Below are 21,691 nucleotides of genomic sequence, written 5' to 3'. Positions count from 1 at the left end.
TGACCTCAGTGTTCCATTCCCAATGGCTCTGTTACTTATTAAGAATCTAATTTCGGCTTAAAGTTATTCAAAGACTACTTTGAACATTCTTGAAGGAAGAAAGTTCCAAGGACGAACAACACTGAGAGAAAAACATTGTCTAATTTGTTTCAAACAAATAACCCTTATACCGTATGTACCCTGAATTATGAAATACAATGTCATTTCCACATTTACTCTGTCATCTCCTCTTGCTCTTCTAAATCCAAAAGATAAAAGTCTATATTGTCCAGCACTCCCCATAAGACAAACTGCCTATTACATTCAATAGCCTAGTAAACCTACTCTGAACTACTGCTCAAAAAAGAAAACAAATACAGGACACAGAAATTATGAAAGAAAGATGAGTTTTATTTGTCACAAGTACATCGGAATATTGAATAACAATGCAACGCATTGTTTGAGTCAATGACCAACACAGCTGGTAGATAAGTTGTGGGCACCGAACAAGTGCTGCCATGCTTCCAGCGCCAACATAATATGCCCACAACTTACTAACCTGGATCCGTATGTCGGGAGGAAATTGGAGCATCCAGAGGAAACCCATGTCCTCACGGGGAGAACAGCGGCATGAATTGAAACCCAGTCTTCCTATTGCTGGAGTTGTGAAGTGTAAAGTTAACTGTGATATTACCATGCTCCCCTGTATTGCATCCTTCTCTTTTGTAATCGTCTCAGACAAAACCAAAGTATTCTTTATCACTGATGACACAATTAAAGTTTCAGAATGGATATCATCCTGTTCCTAAGAAGGCTTATTTTGCCATTTGCAATGAGTTTTTTTTGCTAAAATCTTAACTCATGCCTTGTTTGTTACTGAGTTTGACTGTCCCAATATATTCATAGAAACACAGAAACAGAAAACCTACAGCACAATACAGGCTCTTCGGGTCATAAAGTTGTGCTGAACATATCCCTACCTTAGAAATTACTGGGGTTACACATAGCCCTCTATTTTTCTAAGCTCCATGTACCCATCCAAAAGTCTCTTAAAAGACCCTATCGTATCCACCTCCGCCACTGTTGCCGGCAGCCCATTCCATGCACTCACCACTCTCTGCATAAAAAACTTACCTCTGACATCTCCTCTGTACCAACGCTCAAGCACATTAAACCTGTGCTCTCTGGTGGCAGCCATTTCAGCACTGGGAAAAAGCCTCTGATTATCCACATGATCAATGCCTCTCATCATCTTATACACTTCTATCAGGTCACCTCTCATCCTCCGTCACTCCAAGGAGAAAAGGCCGAGTTCACTCAACCTGTTTTCATAAGGCATGCTCCTGGGTGGACATTGTTCTTTCATCTCGTCTGAAGGAACATCAGCGAGTTCACACTGGGGAGAAGCCGTTCAGCTGCTCAGATGTGTGAAGGGGTTCAGACACTTCTTCAGTCTAAGGAAGCTGGAGAGAGGCCATTCACTTGTTCTGTTTGTCAGAAGGCATTTATTCAATCATCTCACCTACTGGCACACCAGTCAGTTGACATTAGGTAGAAGCTGTTCACCTGATCTGAATGTGGGGAGAGATTCACTTGGTCAACCAACCTTGTTGTGCACAACCCAGTTCACACTGGGGAAACATTTTAGATCAGCTGAATGCTGACTATTTCTCCATTACAGTTGCTGAATACAGAGGCAAGTTCAAAATTGACTGGTGGTGCCGAACTTGGCAAATATTGCTGCTGTTCATCAAACCCAACAACTGATTTCAAGTTATTTACCAGTGTGAGCTCGGTAGTGTCTCACATGGGTGGATGATTGAGTGAATCCCGTCCCACAGTCTGAGCAGGTGAATGGCCTCTTCCCAGTGTGAACTGACTGGTGTACCAATACTGGTGAGATGATCGAGTGATTGAGTAAATCCCTTCTCACAAGTGGAACAGGTGAACGGCTTCTCTCTGGTGTCTCTGTATGTCAGATGACAGAGTGAATCCCTTACAACAGTTGAAGCAGGTGAATGGTGTCTGCCCAGTATGAACTCGCTGGTAAGTCAGCAGATCAGATGGCAGAGTGAATCGCAGCAGTCTGACAGAGACTGGGGATGAGAATTCAGTCTGGCAGAGACAGGGGATGATATCTTCAATCTGGCAGGAGACCGGGTGTGAAATCAAACCACTGACCCATTGATGGTCTCTCCCAGGCTGCAGGTCTCATCCTCAGTCTCTCCTGGACTGAAGGTCCAATCTCCAGTCTCTCCCAGACTGAAGGTCCCATCCCCAGTCTCGCCTGGACTGAAGGTCCAATCTCCAGTCTCTCCCGGACTGAAGGTCCAATCTCCAGTCTCTCCCAGACTGAAGGTCCTATCCCCAGTCTCTCCCAGACTGAAGGTCCAATCCCCAGTCTCTCCCAGACTGAAGATCTCACACCTAGTTTCTCCATGACTGAAGGTCTCACACCAGGTCTCTCTCAGTCTGAAAGTCACATCCTTAGTTGCTGCTGGACTGAAGGTCCAGTCCCAGGGCATGTGGTAGGGGTGGGTTCAGAGAGCCAGTGCTGAACGATGGAGCTGAGTGGCTCAGCAGGAGGACTGGCTAAGCTGCAGCTACCAGCATGGGATGGTGGGAGAGAATGGCCTGGTCCACAGCCTTACCGATGCGATTACAGTTCTCGCTTAATCCCTCTCAGAATGTTCCTGTGAATGTAGCTGTGAGAGTCAATGGGTTTGTAATGGACATCAGTGGATAAACTGTCCCCAATGATAGAGACAGAGAGATTGAGAAAGGGGAGGGATGTGTCAGAAATGAACCAGGTAAATTTAGGGGAAGGGTGGAAATTGGAGGCAAAGTTGATGAAGTTGACTAGTTTGGCACCAATACAGTCATCAATGTAACATAGGAAAAGTGGGAAAGTGACATCAGTTTAGGCTTGGAACATATAGACTGTTCCACATTGCTGACAAACAGGCAGGCATAGCTGGGACCCATGTGAGTACCATGGATACACCTTTTGTTTGAAGGAAGTGGGAGGAGCCTAGGGGTAATAATTGACAGTGAGGACTAGTTCCATATGATGGAGGAGAGTGGTGGTGGAAGGTAACTCGTGTCCAGAAAAATGGAGAGCTTTGAGGCCTTTTTGGTGGGGTATGGATGTGTATAGGGACTCGACATCCATAGTGAAAGTAAGATGGTCGGGGCCAGAGAACATGAAATTACTGAAAAGATTGCATCTTTCTTTTTCCGCCAGCATGAACTCGCTGATGTGTCTGTAGGTTGGATGATCGAGTGAATTTCTTCCCACAATCCAAGCAAGTGAATGGCCTTTCCCCAGTGTGAACTCGCTGGTGTACCAGTAGGTCAGATGATTGAGTGAATCCCTTCCCACATACAAAGCAGGTGAACGGCCTCTGTCCAGTGTGAACTCGCTGGTGTACCTTCAGATTAGAAGACCGAGTAAAACCCTTGCCACAATCTGAGCAGGTGAACGGCCTCTCCCCAGTGTGAATTCGCTGATGGACTTTCATTTCAGATGACCGGGTGAATCTCTTCCCACAGTCTGCGCAGGTAAATGGCCTCTCCGCAGTATGAACTGACTGGTGTGCCACTAGGTTAGATGACCGAGTGAATCCCTTCCCACAGTCTGAGCAGGTGAATGGCTTTGCCCCAGTGTGAATTGACTTGTGTGTCAGTAGGTCAGATGACCGAGTGAATCCCTTCCCACAATCCGAGCAGATGAATGGTGTTTCCCCAGTGTGAACTCGCTGGTGTACCAGTAGGTCAGATGACCGAGTAAACCCCTTCCCACAGTCTGAGCAGGTGAATGGCCTCTCCCCAGTGTGAACTCGCAGATGTACCTTGAGTTTAGATGAGTGAGTAAACCCCTTCCCACAGTCTGAGCAGGTGAATGGCCTCTCTCCAGTGTGCACTGCCTGGTGTGCCAGTAGTTTAGATGACCGAGTGAACCCCTTACCACAATGAGAGCAGGTGAACAGGCATTCACCAGTGTGAACTGACTGGTGTTTCAGCAGGTTAGATGACCGAGTGAATCCCTTCCCACAGTCAGAGCAGGTGAATGGCCTCTCACCAGAGTGAGCTTGTTGGTGTCTCCGTAGGTTGGATGACCGAGTGAATCCCTTCCCACATTCTGAGCAGGTGAACGGCATCTCCCAGTGTGAACTCACTAGTGTGTCTGCAGCTGGGATGAGATGACTGAGTGAATCACTTCCCACAGTCTTCCATCACTTCTCTGTCAATTCAACGAATCAGATATCAGACACAGTCAATCCCCTGAACAATTAATCCTGTTGAAGAACTGATCTCCCATGAATAAATGCTAGAGTGTTCTCAGCACCGTGTTTCCCCAGAAGTTCACTGAATTAAAACAGAAAACTTCATGTCAGAGACAAGGCTCGTTTCCAGCTGGGTTGAGATATTTCTTCATCTCCAAGCATCAGGACTGATATATTGGTGTTACAAGGTGAATTCAGGTCACTCCTTAAACATCTGGACAAAGATGCGAAACGTGACGTGTCGCTGTGTTTGAGATTCCTGGACACAAATTATTTTTGCTGGTTCTCACCTGTAGAAAGATTTACAAAAGGAATCAATGGACGAAGGACTGAATTTCAGGACGTGCATGGTGATGAACACTGGTAGAAGAAATAAAAGCATAGACTATTTTCTAACTGGAGAGAAATTTCTAAAGTGTCAAAGAGACTTTTAAATCCTCGTGCTGGTTGAGTTGGCAATGAGGAAGGCCAATTAGCATTCATTTTCAGACGATCAAAACATAAAGGAAGGATTCATTGCTGAGGCTTTACAAAGAACTGACAAGGCCTCACTTGGAGTATTGGGAGTAGTTTTAAGCCCCATATCTAAGAAAGGATGTGCTGACATTGGAAAGGCCTCAGAGGAGGCTCACAAAAGTGATAATCCAGGAATGAAAGTCTTGTCATATGAGGAGCATTTGATGGCTCTGGGCCTCTACTCACCGGAATTCAGAAGAATGAGGGGGACCTCACTGAAAACCTATCAAATATTGAAAGGTCTCGATAGAATGGATGTGGAAAGGATGTTTCCTGTGGTGGAACTAAGTGGCCTAATTCTGCTCATTTATGTTATGGTCATATTTTAGATGAGGTAGTGTTAGTCTCTCTCCTGAGCTCTGACATCACACAGTTACAGTGAGATTCAACCGAACCTGGGAGAAGCAGTCATCCTCTAACTGGGCATAGTGCCAGCATCTGGACTGACCATCAACTTCCTCTCTGTACAAAAATGGGACATTTCTGCCCGTCTGCAGCCTGTGACTTGGCTGAGTTTGATTCTCTCCATTGGTGTTATCCACCGTTCTCTCTAAGCTGCTTGTGTCTGGCTGCACAACAACTGAAATGCTACCATACAGATCGCATTTGGTGCTGCACTGACAGAATTTTCTTTCACATAATGTTAATTGAAAGTGCAATGCAGTTTTCAGGCCATGTAAAAAATCCCTAGTCAGACCAATGGCTGGTCCAACAGTGCTACAAAGAGCCTGTGATATTACCTGGAGACTTTCCAGTTACTCTGACCCATCCCCCCGGGTGACTAACGGCGGTGAACCCATCGATGGCAGTGCGAATTAATATGAGGGGGAGAGCAGAACTTTTCCTAGTGCAGTGTCACATTTTGTGATGTGAAATCTACAGGACACTTGTTACCCAGAACAAAGGTGTTTGTTATCATTGTGTACTCACTGAGAATAGTATGTTCTCATGGGTAGAAAGTTCCGGAAGAAGAGGAGGTAGAACTAAAGCTTTTTGGAAGGTTTTGGGGTTTTTTTCACACATCACTAACTGGCATTTTCACTGACTGGAAGGTAAACTCTTCATCTCAGTTGAACTGAGAACTGTATTTTTGTTCCAAGATCCTAATCCTTGGATCGTTTGATCTGAGTGTATCTGGTACGTACATGTATAAAAACAATCATGCATACAAACTTAGTGTTTGGGCAATATCTCCCCACATTTCCCCACTTTATTGCTTGTACATTGCCATGGAGACACATATAACGACGTTTACTCCTTTGGATGTAAGGATTCAATTAATATTATTATTATTATTCGATACCTATTGCTTAGCAATGTTTGCCAAACGCCTCCGCTCCCAATCCTACACCTGTACTTCGAAACACGTTTATAGACTGGCGGTGAGGGCGCAGGTAGAGTCACCTATGGCCTACTCTTTACCCAGAAACCCCCAGAAACGAGACACCCTTTTATCGGCTACGGTCCCAGCAATGCGCATGCGTCAAAAATGGCGAAAGCGCCAGCTCATCGTCAGCAGAAAGCTTAACGGGCCCGGAAGATTGTGGGGCCGGGAGAGGGGGAAATGACCGAGACTGTCCCGGGGTGCGGATCTCACAGAAATTGTCCCTCAGTCGCGGTTCACCGGTGCCGTTAAGATATCCACCCGGAGTCCCGCTCCTACCTGCTGCCGAGCCTCCGAGACCCTTTTGACCATCAAGCGCATGCGCAGTTTTTCCGGAACTGTCTCTGACCCCCTACGCATGCGCATGTAATTGCCTGGTCACGGACGGTGAATTCTGCAACAAACACGCGAAAGTCAGCAGATGCTGGAAATCCAAAGCAACTCAGACAAATCGCTGGAGGAACTCAGCAGATCAGGCAGCATCGATAAAAAAGAATAAGCAGCCGCGATTTGCGCTGAGCAGGATGGGGAAAGATACCAGGATAAAAAATGGGGAGGGGAAAGAGGCTAGCTAGAAGGTGACAGGTGGGTGGGTGGGAAAGGTCAAGTGGACCGTAGTAGAGAGGGAAGGAGAGGAGACCCGAAGGAAGTATTAGGCAGGTGAGAAGTAAAGGGTCAGAGTGGGGAATGGAAGAAGGCGGGGTGGGGGGATTTGTTTATAAATATTCATGCCATCACATTGGAGGGTACTCAAACCAAATATAAGGTTCCAACCTGACAGTGGTCTTTTTGAGCACAAGGGGAGACACCATAGATTGACATGTCAGAACGGGAATGGGAATCAGTATGAAAATGCTTGCCGACAGGGAAATTCTGCTTGTGGCGGATTCTGCGAAAGTACTCAACGAAGTGGTCTCCTAATTGATGATGTCATGCTCAGGATGGAGGAGCAACACCTTATATTCTGTCTTGGTACCCTCCAACCTGATGAACTGAACTGCAGTGCACCAGTCTTGTCTGTTTGAATGGAGTGACACCAAAGGAAAGCTACATCTTCATCTGAATAACGGTCGTCTTTCACCTCCTGAGGAACTGTTGTTGAGTGACCATATAACCATATAACAATTACACCACAGAAACAGGCCATCTTGGCCCTTCTAGTCCGTGCCGAACACTTACTCTCACCTAGTCCCACCCACCTGCACTTAGCCCATAACCCTCCATTCCTTTCCTGTCCATATACCTATCCAATTTTTTTTAAATGACAAAATCGAACCTGCCTCTACCACTTCTACTGGAAGCTCGTTCCACACAACTACCACTCTCTGAGTAAAGAAGTTCCCCCTCGTGTAACCCCTAAACTTTTGCCCCTTAACTCTCAACTCATGTCCTCATGTTTGAATCTCCCCTCTCAATGGAAAAAGCCTATCCATGTCAACTCTATCTATCCCCCTCAAATTTTAAATACCTCTATCAAGTCCCCCCTCAACCTTCTATGCTCCAAAGAATAAAGACCTAACTTATTCAACCTTTCTCTGTAACTTAGGTGCTGAAACCCAGGTAACATTCTAGTAAATCTCCACTGTACTCTCTCTAATTTGTTGACATCTTTCCTATAATTTGGTGACCAGAACTGTACACAATACTCCAAATTTGGCTTCACTAATGCCTTGTACAATTTTAACATTACATCCCAACTCCTATACTCAATGCTCTGATTTATACAGAGTATGTGAGGCAAAACCAATAGGTTTCTCTGAACAGTCCTCCATTACATGCGAGAGAACTGCCCTGATTCCACAGGGTGAATTGTCACATGAAAGGGTGATCTCCTTGTATGTGTCTTAGTGAACAAGCAGCTTCACTGAGTGCAGGAGTTCTTTCACTTCCTTGAAAGGTTCCCCCTGCTCTTTGCCCCACTTCCACTTAGTGTCATTGTGAAACAGCTTATACAGTGAGGCCAAAACCTTTGAGAGGTCAGGAAGAAACTTGCCATAATAATTCACCATGCCCAAAAATGATCTGAGTTCAGTGACGCTCTTGGGGCTTGGGACCTCCTTGATAGCTCTCACTTTGTTCTCCACTGGGCAAAGCCCCTCAGCTGTAATCTTTTGTCCCTGGGAGGTCACGCTCAGAGCTGGGAACACACATTTTCCGCGTTTCAATCGCAGCCCTGCGTCTGAGAGCCTCTTCTGCACCTGTTCTAAGTTAGCCAGATGCTCCCCCTCCGTGGCTCCCGTGATCAAAATATCATCAAGATACACTGCTACGTGCGGAATCCCCTGCAGCAGAGCGTCCATTGTCCTTTGGAAAATGGCGGGGCTAGATGCCATTCCAAACACCAGGCGATTGTATCTGAATAATCCCTTGTGCGTATTGATTGTGACATACTCCTTTGAATCCTCGTCGAGCAGCAGCTGTTGGTAGGCGTGGCTCATGTCCAGCTTTGTGAACAGCTTACCCCCTGACAGGGTCGCAAAAAGGTCATCTACCCATGGCAATGGGTACTCCTCCAGCTTAGAGACCCGATTCACTGTAAGCTTGCAATCCCCATATATCCTCACCATTTTATCCGGAACAATGGGAGCCGCCCACCTTGAAAACTGGACGAGCTCAATGATGCCCAGCCCCTGTAAATGTTCCAGCTCCTCCTCGACTTTGCTTTTCATGGCACAGGGCACCGACCTGGGCTTAAAAAATGTGGCGTGGCCTCAGGGTCGACATGGAGTTTCATAGAAACATAGAAAATGGGTGCAGGAGTAGGCCATTCGGCCCTTCAAGCCTGCACCGCCATTCAGTATGATCATGGCTGATCATCCAACTCAGAACCCTGTACCTGCTTTTTCTCCATACCCCCTGATCCCTTTAGCCACAAGGGCCATATCTAACTCCCTCTTAAATATAGCCAATGAACTGGCCTCAACTGTTTCCTGTGGCAGAGAATTCCACAGATTCACCACTCTCTGTGTGAAGTTTTTCCTCATCTCGGTCCTAAAAGGCTTCCCCTTTATCCATAAACTGTGACCCCTCGTTCTGGACTTCCCCAACATCGGAAACAATCTTCCTGCATCTAGCCTGTCCAATCCCTTTAGAATTTTATACGTTTCAATAAGATCCCCCCTCAATCTTCTAAATTCCAGCGAGTATAAGCCTAGTTGATCCAGTCTTTCTTCATATGAAAATCCTGCCATCCCAGGAATCAATCTGGTGAACCTTCTTTGTACTCCCTCTATGGCAAGAATGTCTTTCCTCAGATTAGGGGACCAAAACTGCACACAATACTCCAGGTGTGGTCACACCAAGGCCTTGTACAACTGCAGTAGAAACTCCCTGTTCTTGTACTCGAATCCTCTTGCTATGAATGCCAACATACCATTTGCCTTTTTCACCACCTGCTGTACCTGCATGCCCACTTTCAATGACTGGTGTACAATGACACCCAGGTCTCGTTGCACCTCCCCTTTTCCTAATTGGCCACCATTCAGATAATAATCTGTTTTCCTGTTCTTGCTACCAAAGTGGATAACCTCACATTTATCCACATTAAATTGCATCTGCCATGAATTTGCCCACTCACCTAACCTATCCAAGTCACCATGCATCCTCTTAGTATCCTCCTCACAGCTAACACTGCCGCCCAGCTTCGTGTCATCCGCAAACTTGGAGATGCTGCATTTAATTCCCTTGTCTAAATCATTAATATATATTGTAAGCAACTGGGGTCCCAGCACTGAGCCTTGCGGTACCCCACTAGTCACTGCCTGCCATTCTGAAAAGGTCCTGTTTATTCCCACTCTTTGATTCCTGTTTGCCAACCATTTCTCTATCCACATCAATACCATACCCCCAATACCATGTGCTTTAAGTTTGCACACTAATCTCCTGTGTGGGACCTTGTCAAAAGCTTTCCGAAAATCCAAATATATCACATCCACTGGTTCTCCCCTATCCACTCTACTAGTTACATCTTCAAAAAATTCTATAAGATTCGTCAGACATGATTTTCCTTTCACAAATCCATGCTGACATTGTCCAATGATTTCACTTCTTTCCAAATGTGCTGTTATCACATCTTTGATAACCGACTCTAGCATTTTCCCCACCACCGATGTCCGGCTAACCAGTCTATAATTCCCTGGTTTCTCTCTCCCTCCTTTTTTTAAAAAGTGGGGTTACATTAGTTCCAATCCTCAGGAACTAATCCAGGATCTAAAGAGTTTTGAAAAATCATCACTAATGCATCCACTATTTCTTGGGCTACTTGCTTAAGCACTCTGGGATGCAGACCATCTGGCCCTGGGGATTTATCTGCCTTTAATCCCTTCAATTTACCTAACACCACTTCCCTACTAACATGTCTCAATATCACCAAGACCAAGGAGATGGTGGTGGACTTTAGGAGATCTAGGCCTCATATGGAGCCAGTGATCATTAATGGAGAATGTGTGGAGCAGGTTAAGACCTACAAGTATCTGGGAGTACAGTTAGACGAGAAGCTAGACTGGACTGCCAACACAGATGCCTTGTGCAGGAAGGCACAGAGTCGACTGTACTTCCTAAGAAGGTTGTCGTCATTCAATGTCTGTAGTGAGATGCTGAAGATGTTCTATAGGTCAGTTGTGGAGAGCGCCCTCTTCTTTGTGGTGGCGTGTTGGGGAGGAAGCATTAAGAAGAGGGACGCCTCACGTCTTAATAAGCTGGTAAGGAAGGCGGGAGTAGTTTAGAGTTAAACTGGAGAGTTTAACATCGGTAGCTGAGCGAAGGGCGCTGAGTAGGCTACGGTCAATTATGGATAACTCTGAACATCCTCTACATAGCACCATCCAGAGACAGAGAAGCAGTTTCAGCGACAGGTTACTATCGATGCAATGCTCCTCAGACAGGATGAAGAGGTCAATACTCCCCAATGCCATTAGGCTTTACAATTCAACCGCCAGGACTTAAGAACTTTTTAAAAGCTATTATTAATGCTTTTTGAGATAATGATTTAGATGCATATCATATTTTTTACTGAGTTAAGTATTGTATGTAATTAGTTTTGCTACAACAAGTGTATGGGACATTGGAAAAAAAGTTGAATTTCCCCATGGGGATGAATAAAGTATCTATCTATCTATCTATCTATCTATGTATTTCCCTCAGTTCCTCCATCTCACTAGACCCTCGGTCCCCTACTATTTCCGGAAGATTATTTATGTCCTCCTTAGTGAAGACAGAACCAAAGTAATTATTCAATTGGTCTGCCATGTCCTTGTTCCAAATGATCAATTCACCTGTTTCTGACTGTAAGGGACCTACATTTGTCTTAACCAATCTTTTTCTTTTCATATATCTATAAAAGCTTTTACAGTCAGTTTTTATGTTCCCTGCCAGCTTTCTCTCATAATCTTTTTTCACTTTCCTAATTAAGCCCTTTGTCCTCCTCTGCTGGACTCTGAATTTCTCCCAGTCCTCAGGTGTGCCGCTTTTTCTGGTAATTTGTATGTTTCTTCTTTGGAATTGATACTATCCCTAATTTCCCTTGTCAGCCACGGGTGCACTACCTTCCCTGGTTTATTCTTTTGCCAAACTGAGATGAACAATTGTAGTTCATCCATGTGATCTTTAAATGCTTGCCATTGCATATCCACCATCAACCCTTTAAGTATCATTTGCCAGTCTAACTTAGCTAATTCACGTCTCATACCTTCAAAGTTACCCTTCTTTAAGTTCAGAACCTTTGTTTCTGAATTAACTATGTCACTCTCCATCTTAATGAATAATTCCACCATATTATGGTCACTCTTACCCAAGGGGCCTCGCACGACATGATTGCTAACTAACCCTTCCTCATTGCTCAATACCCAGTCTAGAATGGCCTGCTCTCTAGTTGGTTCCTCGACATGTTGGTTCAGAAAACCATCCTGCATATATTCCAAGAAATCCTCTTCCTCAGCACCCTTACAAATTTGGTTCACCCAATCTATATGTAGATTGAAGTCACCCATTATAACTACTGTTCTTTTATTGCACGCATTTCTAATTTCCTGTTTAATGCCATCCCCAACCTCTGTTAGGTGGCCTGTACACAACTCCCACCAGCGTTTTCTGCCTCTTAGTGTTATGCAACTCTACCCATATCGATTCCACATCCTTCAGGCTAACGTCCTTCCTTTCTATTGCGTTAATCTCCTCTCTAACCAGCAACACTACCCCACCTCCTTTTCTTTCCTGTATATCCCTCCTGAATATTGAATATCCCTGGATGTTGAGTTCCCATCCTTGGTCACCCTGGAGCCATGTCTCTGTGATCCCAGCTATATCATATTCATTCATAACTATCTGCACATTCAATTCATCCACCTTGTTATGAATGCTCCTTGCATTGACACACAAAGCCTTCAGGCTTGTTTTTCAACACTCTTAGCCTTATATAATTATGTTGAAAAGTGTCCCTTTTTGATTTTTGCCCTGGATTTGCCTGTCTGCCACTTTTACTCTTCACCTTACTACTTTTTGCTTCTACCCTCATTTTACATCCCTCTGTCTCTCTGCACTTGTTCCCATCCCTCTGCCACATTAGTTTAAATCCTCCTGAACAGCAGTAGCAAACGCTCACCCTAGGACGTTGGATCCAGTCCAGCCCAGGTGCAGATCGTCCTGTTTGTACCGGTCCCACCTTCCCAGAACTGGTTCCAATGCACCAGAAATTTGAATCCCTCCCCCTTGCACCATTTTTCAAGCCACATATTCATCTGAAATATCCTCCTATTTCTACTCTGACTAGCATGTGGCACTGGTAGTAATCCAGAGATTATTACCTTTGTGGTCCTACTTTTTAGTTTATCTCCTGACTCCCTAAATTCACCTTGTAGGACCTCATCCCATTACTTACCTATATTGTTGGTAGCTACGTGCACCACAACCACTGGCTGTTCACCCTCCCACTCCAGAATGTCCTGCAGCCGCTCAGAGACATCCTTGACCCTTGCACCAGGGAGGCAACATAACATCTTGGAGTCTCGTTTGTGGCCGCAGAAATGCCTATCTATTCCCCTTACAATCGAATCCCCTATCACTATAGCTCTCCCACTCCTTTTCCTTCCCTGCTGTGCCACAGAGCCACCCATGGTGCCATGAACTTGGCTGCTGCTGCCTTCCCCTGATGAAACATCTCCCCCAACAGTATCCAAAACAGTATATCTGTTTAGGAGGGAGATGACCTCAGGGGACTCCTGCACTACCTGCCTACTGCTATGCTGTCTAGTGGCCACCCGTTCCCTTTCTGCCTGTGTAGCCTTTATCTGCGGTGTGGCCAACTCACTGAATGTGCTATTCACAACTTTCCCAGCATCGCGGATTCTCCAGTATGAATCCAATCGCAGCTCCAGCCGCTCAATGCGGTCTGCCAGAAGCTGCAACTGGACACACTTTCTGCACACATGGTTGTCAGGGACACCGGAAGTATCCCTGATTTCCCACATGCTGCAGGATGAACAAACCACAGGGCCAATCTCAGCTGACATGACCTACCCAATACATTGCCTCAACTTTTGAAACGTTCTCCCTTTAAAGGAACTTACCCGGCCTTACCTCACTTAGAGTGAAGCTCGTCCTCAGCCTCTGCTTGCCGAAGCCTCTGGAGACAAAGCCTTCCTACTCTGTCTCCCTCTACTCTGTCACCCGCCTCGTCTAACTGCTCTCTTTAAATACTCCCGCTGCCTCACGGTCCGACTTACACGCGCTTGCGCAGTCGTGCCCCCATTAAACTGCTGAAGAAAATGACCGACTTCCACAAACTGCTCTCTTTCAGTCACGCCCTTCAGTGTGCCCAGCTCATCCCTGAAAACGTCACTATACCGATGCAGAATGTCCTCCGTTGTGTGTGCATACTTAATTTCATGCCAGTTGAGCTGGATTTTGCGAAGCCAATCATGGCCCGAACGACTGGGCCCACTGCCCTTAGCTATCACCAGCCTAGCTTCAGCCTTCTGACCCCCAGCTGAAATATCCACATATAACACCCCTAAGTGAGGTATGGGCTGCCCCGTATAGGTCCTGAGTTTGAGCTTAGACAGTCTGATGAGAGGCAGGTTGGACCCCCATGTCTTCCTGTAGGTCTCCTCACTAATGACCATTGCAGGAGCCCCTGAATCAATCTCAAACTTAAAGTCCTTTCCCCTGACAATAACTGTGGCATAATATGGTTCAGGTGGCTCCTCATCTGTTTCCACCCCAAACATGTTGTAGGCACACGCTGCTTCGTCATCTGCTTCTTCCAGGTGGTGTGTGGCTGCCTGAGTCTGTTGAGCTTTCCCCTGCCCAGGCTTAACCTTACTCTTTAAACTCTTGTACTTTTTAGCTAAATGTCCCTTTTTGCTACAAACATGGCAGACAGTATCTTTGAATTTGCAAACATTTGCATAGTGCGTCCCCTCACACCAAAAACATCACACCCGCTTTGCCTGTTTACCAGTTTCACTCCTGACTTGGAGCACTGCTGCCATCTGTGACCCCCCCCCCCCCATGTCCTTTCTAGATATCCTTGGCATTATTAGCAGCCATCTCCATACCTTGGGCAATCTCAAGGGCTTTCTTGAAAGTCAACGATGGGGTTTCCCCCAACAAACAGCGTTGTGTGGCATCATTATTAATGCCGCATACTAGTCTAGCACGGAGCATGTCATCCATATAACCATATAACAATTACAGCACGGAAACAGACCATCTTGGCCCTTCTAGTCCATGCCGAACGCTTAATCTCACCTGGTCCCACCTATCTGCACTCAGCCCATAACCCTCCATTCCTTCCCTGTCCTTATACCTATCCAATTTTTTTTAAATGACAAAATCGAACCTGCCTCTACCACTTCTACTGGAAGCTCGTTCTACACAACTACCACTCTCTGAGGAAAGAAGTTCCCCCTCGTGTTACCCCTAAACTTTTGCCCCCTAACTCTCAACTCATGTCCTCTTGTTTGAATCTCCCCTACTCTTAATGGAAAACGCCTATCCACATCAACTCCATCTTTCCCCCTCATAATTTTAAATACCTCTATCAAGTTCACCCTCAGCCTTCTACACTCCAAAGAATAAAGACCTAACTTGTTCAACCTTTCACTGTAACTTAGGTGCTGAAACCCAGGTAACATTCTAGTAAATCTCCTCTGTACTCTCTCTAATTTGTTGACATCTTTCCTATAATTCAGTGACCAGAACTGTACACAGTACTCCAAATTCGGCCTTACCAATGCCTTGTACAATTTTAACATTACGTCCCAACTCCTATACTCGATGCTGTGATTTATAAAGACCAGCATACCAAAAACTTTCTTCACCACCCTATCCACAGGAACCCTATCCATAGTTCCAGCTTCAGGGAACTATGCACCATTATTCCTAGATCACTCTGTTCTACTGCATTCCTTAATGTCCTGCCATTTACCATTTATGTCCTATTTTGATTATTTCTACCAAACTAGCACCTCACACTTATCAGCATTAAACTCCATCTGCCATCTTTCAGCCCAGTCTCCTAACTGGCCTAAATCTCTCTGCAAGCTTTGAAAACATACTTCATTATCCACAATGCCACCTATCTTAGTATAATCTGCATACTTACTGATCCAATTTACCACACCATCATCCAGATCATTAATGTATATGACAAACAACATTGGACCCAGTACAGATCCCTGAAGCACACCACTAGTTACTGGCCTCCAACCGGACAAACAGTTATCCACCACTACTCTCTGGCATCTCCCATCCAGCCACTGTTGAATCCATTTCACTACTTCGATATTAATACCTAACGATTGAACCTTCCTAACTAACCATCCGTGTGGAACCTTGTCAAAGGCCCTACTGAAGTTCATATAGACAACATCCACTGCTTTACCCTCGTCAACTTTCCTCGTAACCTCTTCAAAAAATTCAATAAGATTTGTCAAACATGACCTTCCACATACAAATCCATGTTGACTGCTCCTAATGAGACCCTGCCTATATACCATCTCTAAGAATACTTTCCATTAATTTACCCACCACTGACGTCAAACTTACAGGCCTATAATTGCTAGGTTTACTCTTAAAACCCTTTTTAAACAATGAAACCACATGAGCAATACGCCAATCCTCCAGCACCATCCCCGTTTCTAATGACATTTGAAATATTTCTGTCAGAGCCCCTGCTATTTCTACACAAACTTCCCTCAAGGTCCTAGGGAATATCCTGTCAGAATCCAGAGAGTTATCCACTTTTATTTTCTTTAAAAGCTCTAGTACTTCCTCTTCTTTAATCATCATAGTTTCCATAACTACCCTACTTGCTCCCTTACCTTACACAATTCAATATCCTTCTCCTTAGTGAATACTGATGAAAAGAAATTGTTCAAAATCTCCCCCATCTCTTTTGGCTCCACACATAGCTGTCCACTCTGATTCTCTAAGGGACCAATTTTATTCCTCACTATCCTTTTGCTATTAATATAACTGTAGAAACCCTTTGGATTTATTTTCACCTTACTTGCCAAAGCAACCTCCTATCTTCTTTTAGCTTTATTAATTTCTTTTTAAGATTCTTTTTATGTTCTTTATATTCCTCGAGCACCTCATTTACTCCATGCTACCTATATTTATTGTAGATCTCTCTCTTTTTCCGAACCAAGTTTCCAATATCTCTTGAAAACCATGGCTCTCTCAAACTTCTAACCTCTCCTTTCAACCTAACAGGAACATAAAGATTCTGCACACTCAAAATTTCACCTTTAAATGACCACCATTTCTCTATTACATCCTTCCCATAAAACAAATTGTCCCAATCCACTCCTCCTAAATCCTTTCGCATCTCCTCAAAATTGGCCTTTCTCCAATCAAAAATCTCAACCTGGGTCCAGTCCTATCCTTCTCCATAATTATATTAAAAACTAATGGTATTGTGATCACTGGACCTGAAGTGCTCCCCAACACATACCTCCATCACCTGACCTATCTGATTCCCTAACAGGAGATCCAGCACTGCCCCTACTCTAGTTGGTACCACTATGTATTGCTGCAAAAAACTATCTTGCACACATTTTACAAATTCCAAACCATCCAGCCCTTTTACAGAATGGGCTTTCCAGTCTTTGTGTGGAAAATTAAAATCTCCCATATTCACAACCTTGTGCTTACTACAAATATCTGCTATCTCCTTACAAATGTGTTCCTTCAATTCTCGCTCTACATTAGGTGGTCTATAATATACTCCTATAAGTGTTACTACTTATTTCCCATTCCTCAATTCTACCCAAATAACCCCCCTAGATGAGTCCTCTAATCTATCCTGCCAAAGCACTGCTGTAATATTTTCTCGGACAAGCAATGCAACACCTCCCCCTCTTGCCCCTCCAATTCTATCATACCTGAAACAACGAAATCCAGGAATATTTAGTTGCCAATCACGCCCCTCCTGCAACCATGTTTCGCTAATAGCTACAACATCATATTTCCAGGTATCAATCCATGCTCTAAGCTCATCCACCTTTCTTACAATGCTCCTAGCATTAAAATAGATGCACTTGATAAGCTCTCCACCTCTTCCTCTCTGTTTATCCCTAACGGTGCAAGCAACTTTATTATCTATTTCTTCCTTCTCCCCTACATCTTCGGGTCTGAGCACTCCCCTTCTCTATCACCTGCCTATCCTCCCTCACACACTGTCTACTAGCTTTCTCTATTTGTGAACTAACCTCCTCTCCCCTAGTCTCTTCAAATTGATTCCCACCCCCAACCATTCTAGTTTAAAGTCTCCCCAGTAGCCTTCGCAAATCTCCCCGCCAGGATATTGGTCCCCCTAGGATTCAAGTGTAACCCGTCCTTTTTGTACAGGTCACACCTGCCCCAAAAGAGGTCCCAATGATCCAGAAACTTGATTCCCTGCCCGCTGCTCCAATCCCTCAGCCATGCATTTATCCTCCACCTCATTCCATTCCTACTCTCACTACCACGTGGCACAGGCAGTAATCCCGAGATTGCTATCTTTGCAGTCCTTCTTCTCAACTTCCTTCCTACCTCCCTATATTCTCCCTTCAGGACCTCTTCCCTTTTCCTACCTATGTCATTGGTACCTATATATATCCAACACGGCTCCAAAATCGCAATGCTCCAACAGCTGCCAAAGCTCGGCCACAGACTGACCTGGCTTCCGGACATGGCTGTGAAACTTGAACCGTTGGACTATCACCGAAGGTTTTGGATTATGGTGGTTCCCCACAAGCTTGACCAGTTCATCATATGGAATTTCTCCCGGTTTCCGAGGCGTGACTAAGTTCCTTATCAACTTGTAAGTCTTTGCCCCACACACACTAGAATAGAGCTCTTCTTAGCCTCCTCAGTAATGCCATTAGCACAGAAAAAGTGTCTGAACCTTTCCTCATACTTCGGCTACTCCTCGGTTCGCTCCGTGAATTCACCGATAGACCCGAACATAGCCATCTGAACGCGAGGCTGCTCGTCCCCGCACAGCTCATGTTTGAAACAGGCCGACACGTCAACAAAACCAGTTCACCTTGTTGCCAAAAATATGTGGTAACTTCTACCTTACAAAAGACCGCTCGACAATTTTATGGCCAAAAGAACATCTTTATCTGGGATGGCAAATAATATTTACAATACAGAGGCTTCCAGGTAGTTCGTGCGGCATGGGTGGAGGAACTATATACAATGCATACTGGGAGTAAAAAGAGCGGAAGTAAGAACCCCGCCAACCCCAGAACCCGCCTCTTGTTACCAAAAGCTTCCCGATTAGTATTAACTTACTTTTAATAATATTCACATTACAACATCCTCCAAATCATTAACAGACATCATTGTCCGGTTGTAAGCCAATGAATTTCAGGGGGACAAGAATGCCGGAAATGGTACCATCTGGATGAGCGCCGAGAATCGCATGCTTTCATTGTATGAGCCCATGATGAAGCCATGAGTGCCCAGTCTGGAACTCCAGCCCGGGACAGTAGATCCCAGCTGCAATCGAACTGACCCTCCTATGCCATTTCTGTGTGCCGGTGGGTGTTTGTCTTCCGGAGCAGTTCTGTCTGAAGTTGTTTGGTCTGACCAGTGGGTTTTCCATGGGTGGACCAGCTGAGAGTTACTGTACCGGCTCTGGACAGGACCCAGTCACTGATAGGCCATATCGCATGGTAAGCCCAGTACACACTGGTACCGAGACCTCCCAGAATAGAGGAAGAATCCTTGTCTGACACCAGCAGGCTCTGTCCATCCGTACCAGAATATGACTGGTTCCCCCAATCGCCGACAGATGCAGTTGGTGTGTCATTCAATGGGGGCACACGTCATGCTCTCTGGTGGCACTAACCCAGCCCCAGGACTCTGGTCTCCAGTTGGCACTGGCTCGTTTTGGGGAACCATCCGTTTGGACTCCATGCCTTTCAGGGGCATCCCTCTTGTGGGTGGGCTAAACTTTGCGGAGGGCAGTCTCAGATCTCAAATGGCCTTTTATGTGCCCCCCCCCCCCCCATTCTCCAATGTGGACATAGCCGCAAACCCTCTCCACAATTCCTATGGGGCTATCTTTGTTCATGCAGCTGGCATAGCCATAGAGAGTACATCGGCTCCAGCAGCAGCTCGACTGAGTGGCAGGTGTTCATGGCAAGGGTTGAACTCGAAGCCGGTCATCATGAGCTCAGAGCTGGATAGGCACTCTCATCCCTATTCCTAGTAATTCCCATTCAAACCTCCCTCCCTGCTGGTTCACCCCAGGGAAGCTTCCCGGGAGTCCCTGCTTGAGTTGGCCATGTGATTTTGACTGATGTACTGAACACAAGGGGTATCTGAGTCTGGAACTGAGGGCTCGGAAGGCCCTCCATTAATCCTCTCAAGGCCATCTATCCATTCCATTCACCTCCAAGACTCTGTCAAGCACCAACTTCCCAAGTCCTGGTCCTGTCTTGCTCACGCAAGGTGGTGCAGGTGGAGAGGGTCACTGCCAGTGGACACAAGAGGAAGCATTGAGGGAGTCTCAGTCCAGTGCTTGGGCCCAAGTCACCTGAGGGTATCATAATCCTCTGCTAGTGTGATTGCACCCTTCCTATTCCGGAGTTCTGTCCAATGGACTCAGTGTCTGACCGCTCCATTATGTCTCCAAGAAGTGCAGTTGTGATATTATCCCTGATTAGTAGTGCAACTCTATCCCCTCTTTTACCTCCTTCTCTGACTTTTCTAAAATATCTAAAATCTGGTACGTTAATCACCCAGTCCTGCCCCTCTAGTAATGACTACAGCATTGTAATTCCATGTACTGATCTATGCTCAGTAATGACTATAGCATCATAGTTCCATGTACTGATCTATGCTCTGCTCATCACCTTTACTCACAATTGTGACAAGATCTGAAGGATTATTCAAAGTAGACTGTTCCTTTAAAAAGAGAGAGGGAGTGGACAGCGTGTGTGCTATTCCAAGGAGAGGGGATGCAACAGAAAGTCTGTGAGTTGCCTTGCAAACTGAAAGTCGGAACTATATGATGGACAAGGTCAGCTGACTTTGTAATTAGACACACGAGACACGACAGAAACCAAAGAAAACACTGACACTGGTTGAGCTTTGTTGTGCCCAAAGTAAAGTGGGTTTTTGGAAGATCGATCAGTGGCTCTCGCAGTGTGGAAAAGGGGTTACCGGTGCGAAGTTATTAGTGTGTCCAACCCTCGCCTGGGTTGATAACTTCACCACAAAAGAGGGTCTCCTTTTTGTTGTTACAGTCGATGACTTTAATAAGTTTCGGGAGGAGGAGAACGACGTGGAAGATTCGACAGCATTGCCACTAGGAAGACAAAACAACTCTCTCTCTCATTCCAACTCTACTCAATTCAAATTCTAGAACTGAACTGACTTCTTACCATACCATTGTAAGACTGTATCATCTAATCATCTGAACTGGGAGAAGCTTGGGAACCTTATTTACTCACCTATATATACATACACTCTGCTAACCTGTTTGCCTTATCTTGTTTTATATTACTTTATAACCATATAGATAGATAGATAGATACTTTATTCATCCCCATGGGGAAATTCAACATTTTTCCAATGTCCCATACACTTATTGTATCAAAAACTAATTACATACAATACTTAACTCAGTATAAATATGATATGCATCTAAAATCACCCTCTCAAAAAAAGCATTAATAAATAGCTTTTAAAAAGTTCTTAAATAGTTTACTAAAATACATTGAATGGTAACTTAAGCTCAGTCATAACCCCGGCCCTTTAACATATCTTTCCCCTGGCAGTTGAATTGTAAAGCCGAATGGCACTGGGGAGTAATGATCTCTTCATCCTATCTGAGGAGCATTGCATCGATAGCAACCTGCCGCTGAAGCTGCTTCTCTGTCTCTGGATGGTGCTATGCAGTGGATGTTCAGGGTTTTCCATGATTGACCGTAGCCTACTCAGCGCCCTTTGCTCTGCTACCGATGTGATACTCTCCAGTTCTGTGCCCACGACAGAGCCCGCCTTCCTTACCAGCTTATTAAGACGTGAA

The 21,691-nt window shown here is 45.2% G+C and overlaps 1 protein-coding gene across 1 annotated transcript; it reads right to left on the bottom strand.

The window, feature by feature from the left end:
- Positions 1-369: 369 nt before the first annotated feature.
- Positions 370-6,509, bottom strand: LOC140730187 (uncharacterized). Its single transcript, XM_073050339.1, has 2 exons — positions 6,445-6,509; positions 370-4,555 (listed from the first exon to the last, which is right to left on the bottom strand). Exon 2 carries the CDS (start codon positions 4,137-4,139, stop codon positions 3,189-3,191), a length of 951 nt encoding a protein of 316 aa, XP_072906440.1. The 5' UTR covers positions 4,140-4,555; positions 6,445-6,509; the 3' UTR covers positions 370-3,188.
- Positions 6,510-21,691: the final 15,182 nt, after the last annotated feature.

Source organism: Hemitrygon akajei, chromosome 7, assembly GCF_048418815.1.
Source record: "Hemitrygon akajei chromosome 7, sHemAka1.3, whole genome shotgun sequence".
NCBI lineage: Eukaryota > Metazoa > Chordata > Chondrichthyes > Myliobatiformes > Dasyatidae > Hemitrygon > Hemitrygon akajei.
Note: the sequence above shows the minus strand (reverse complement) of the source record. Positions and strands in the feature narration are given on the sequence as shown.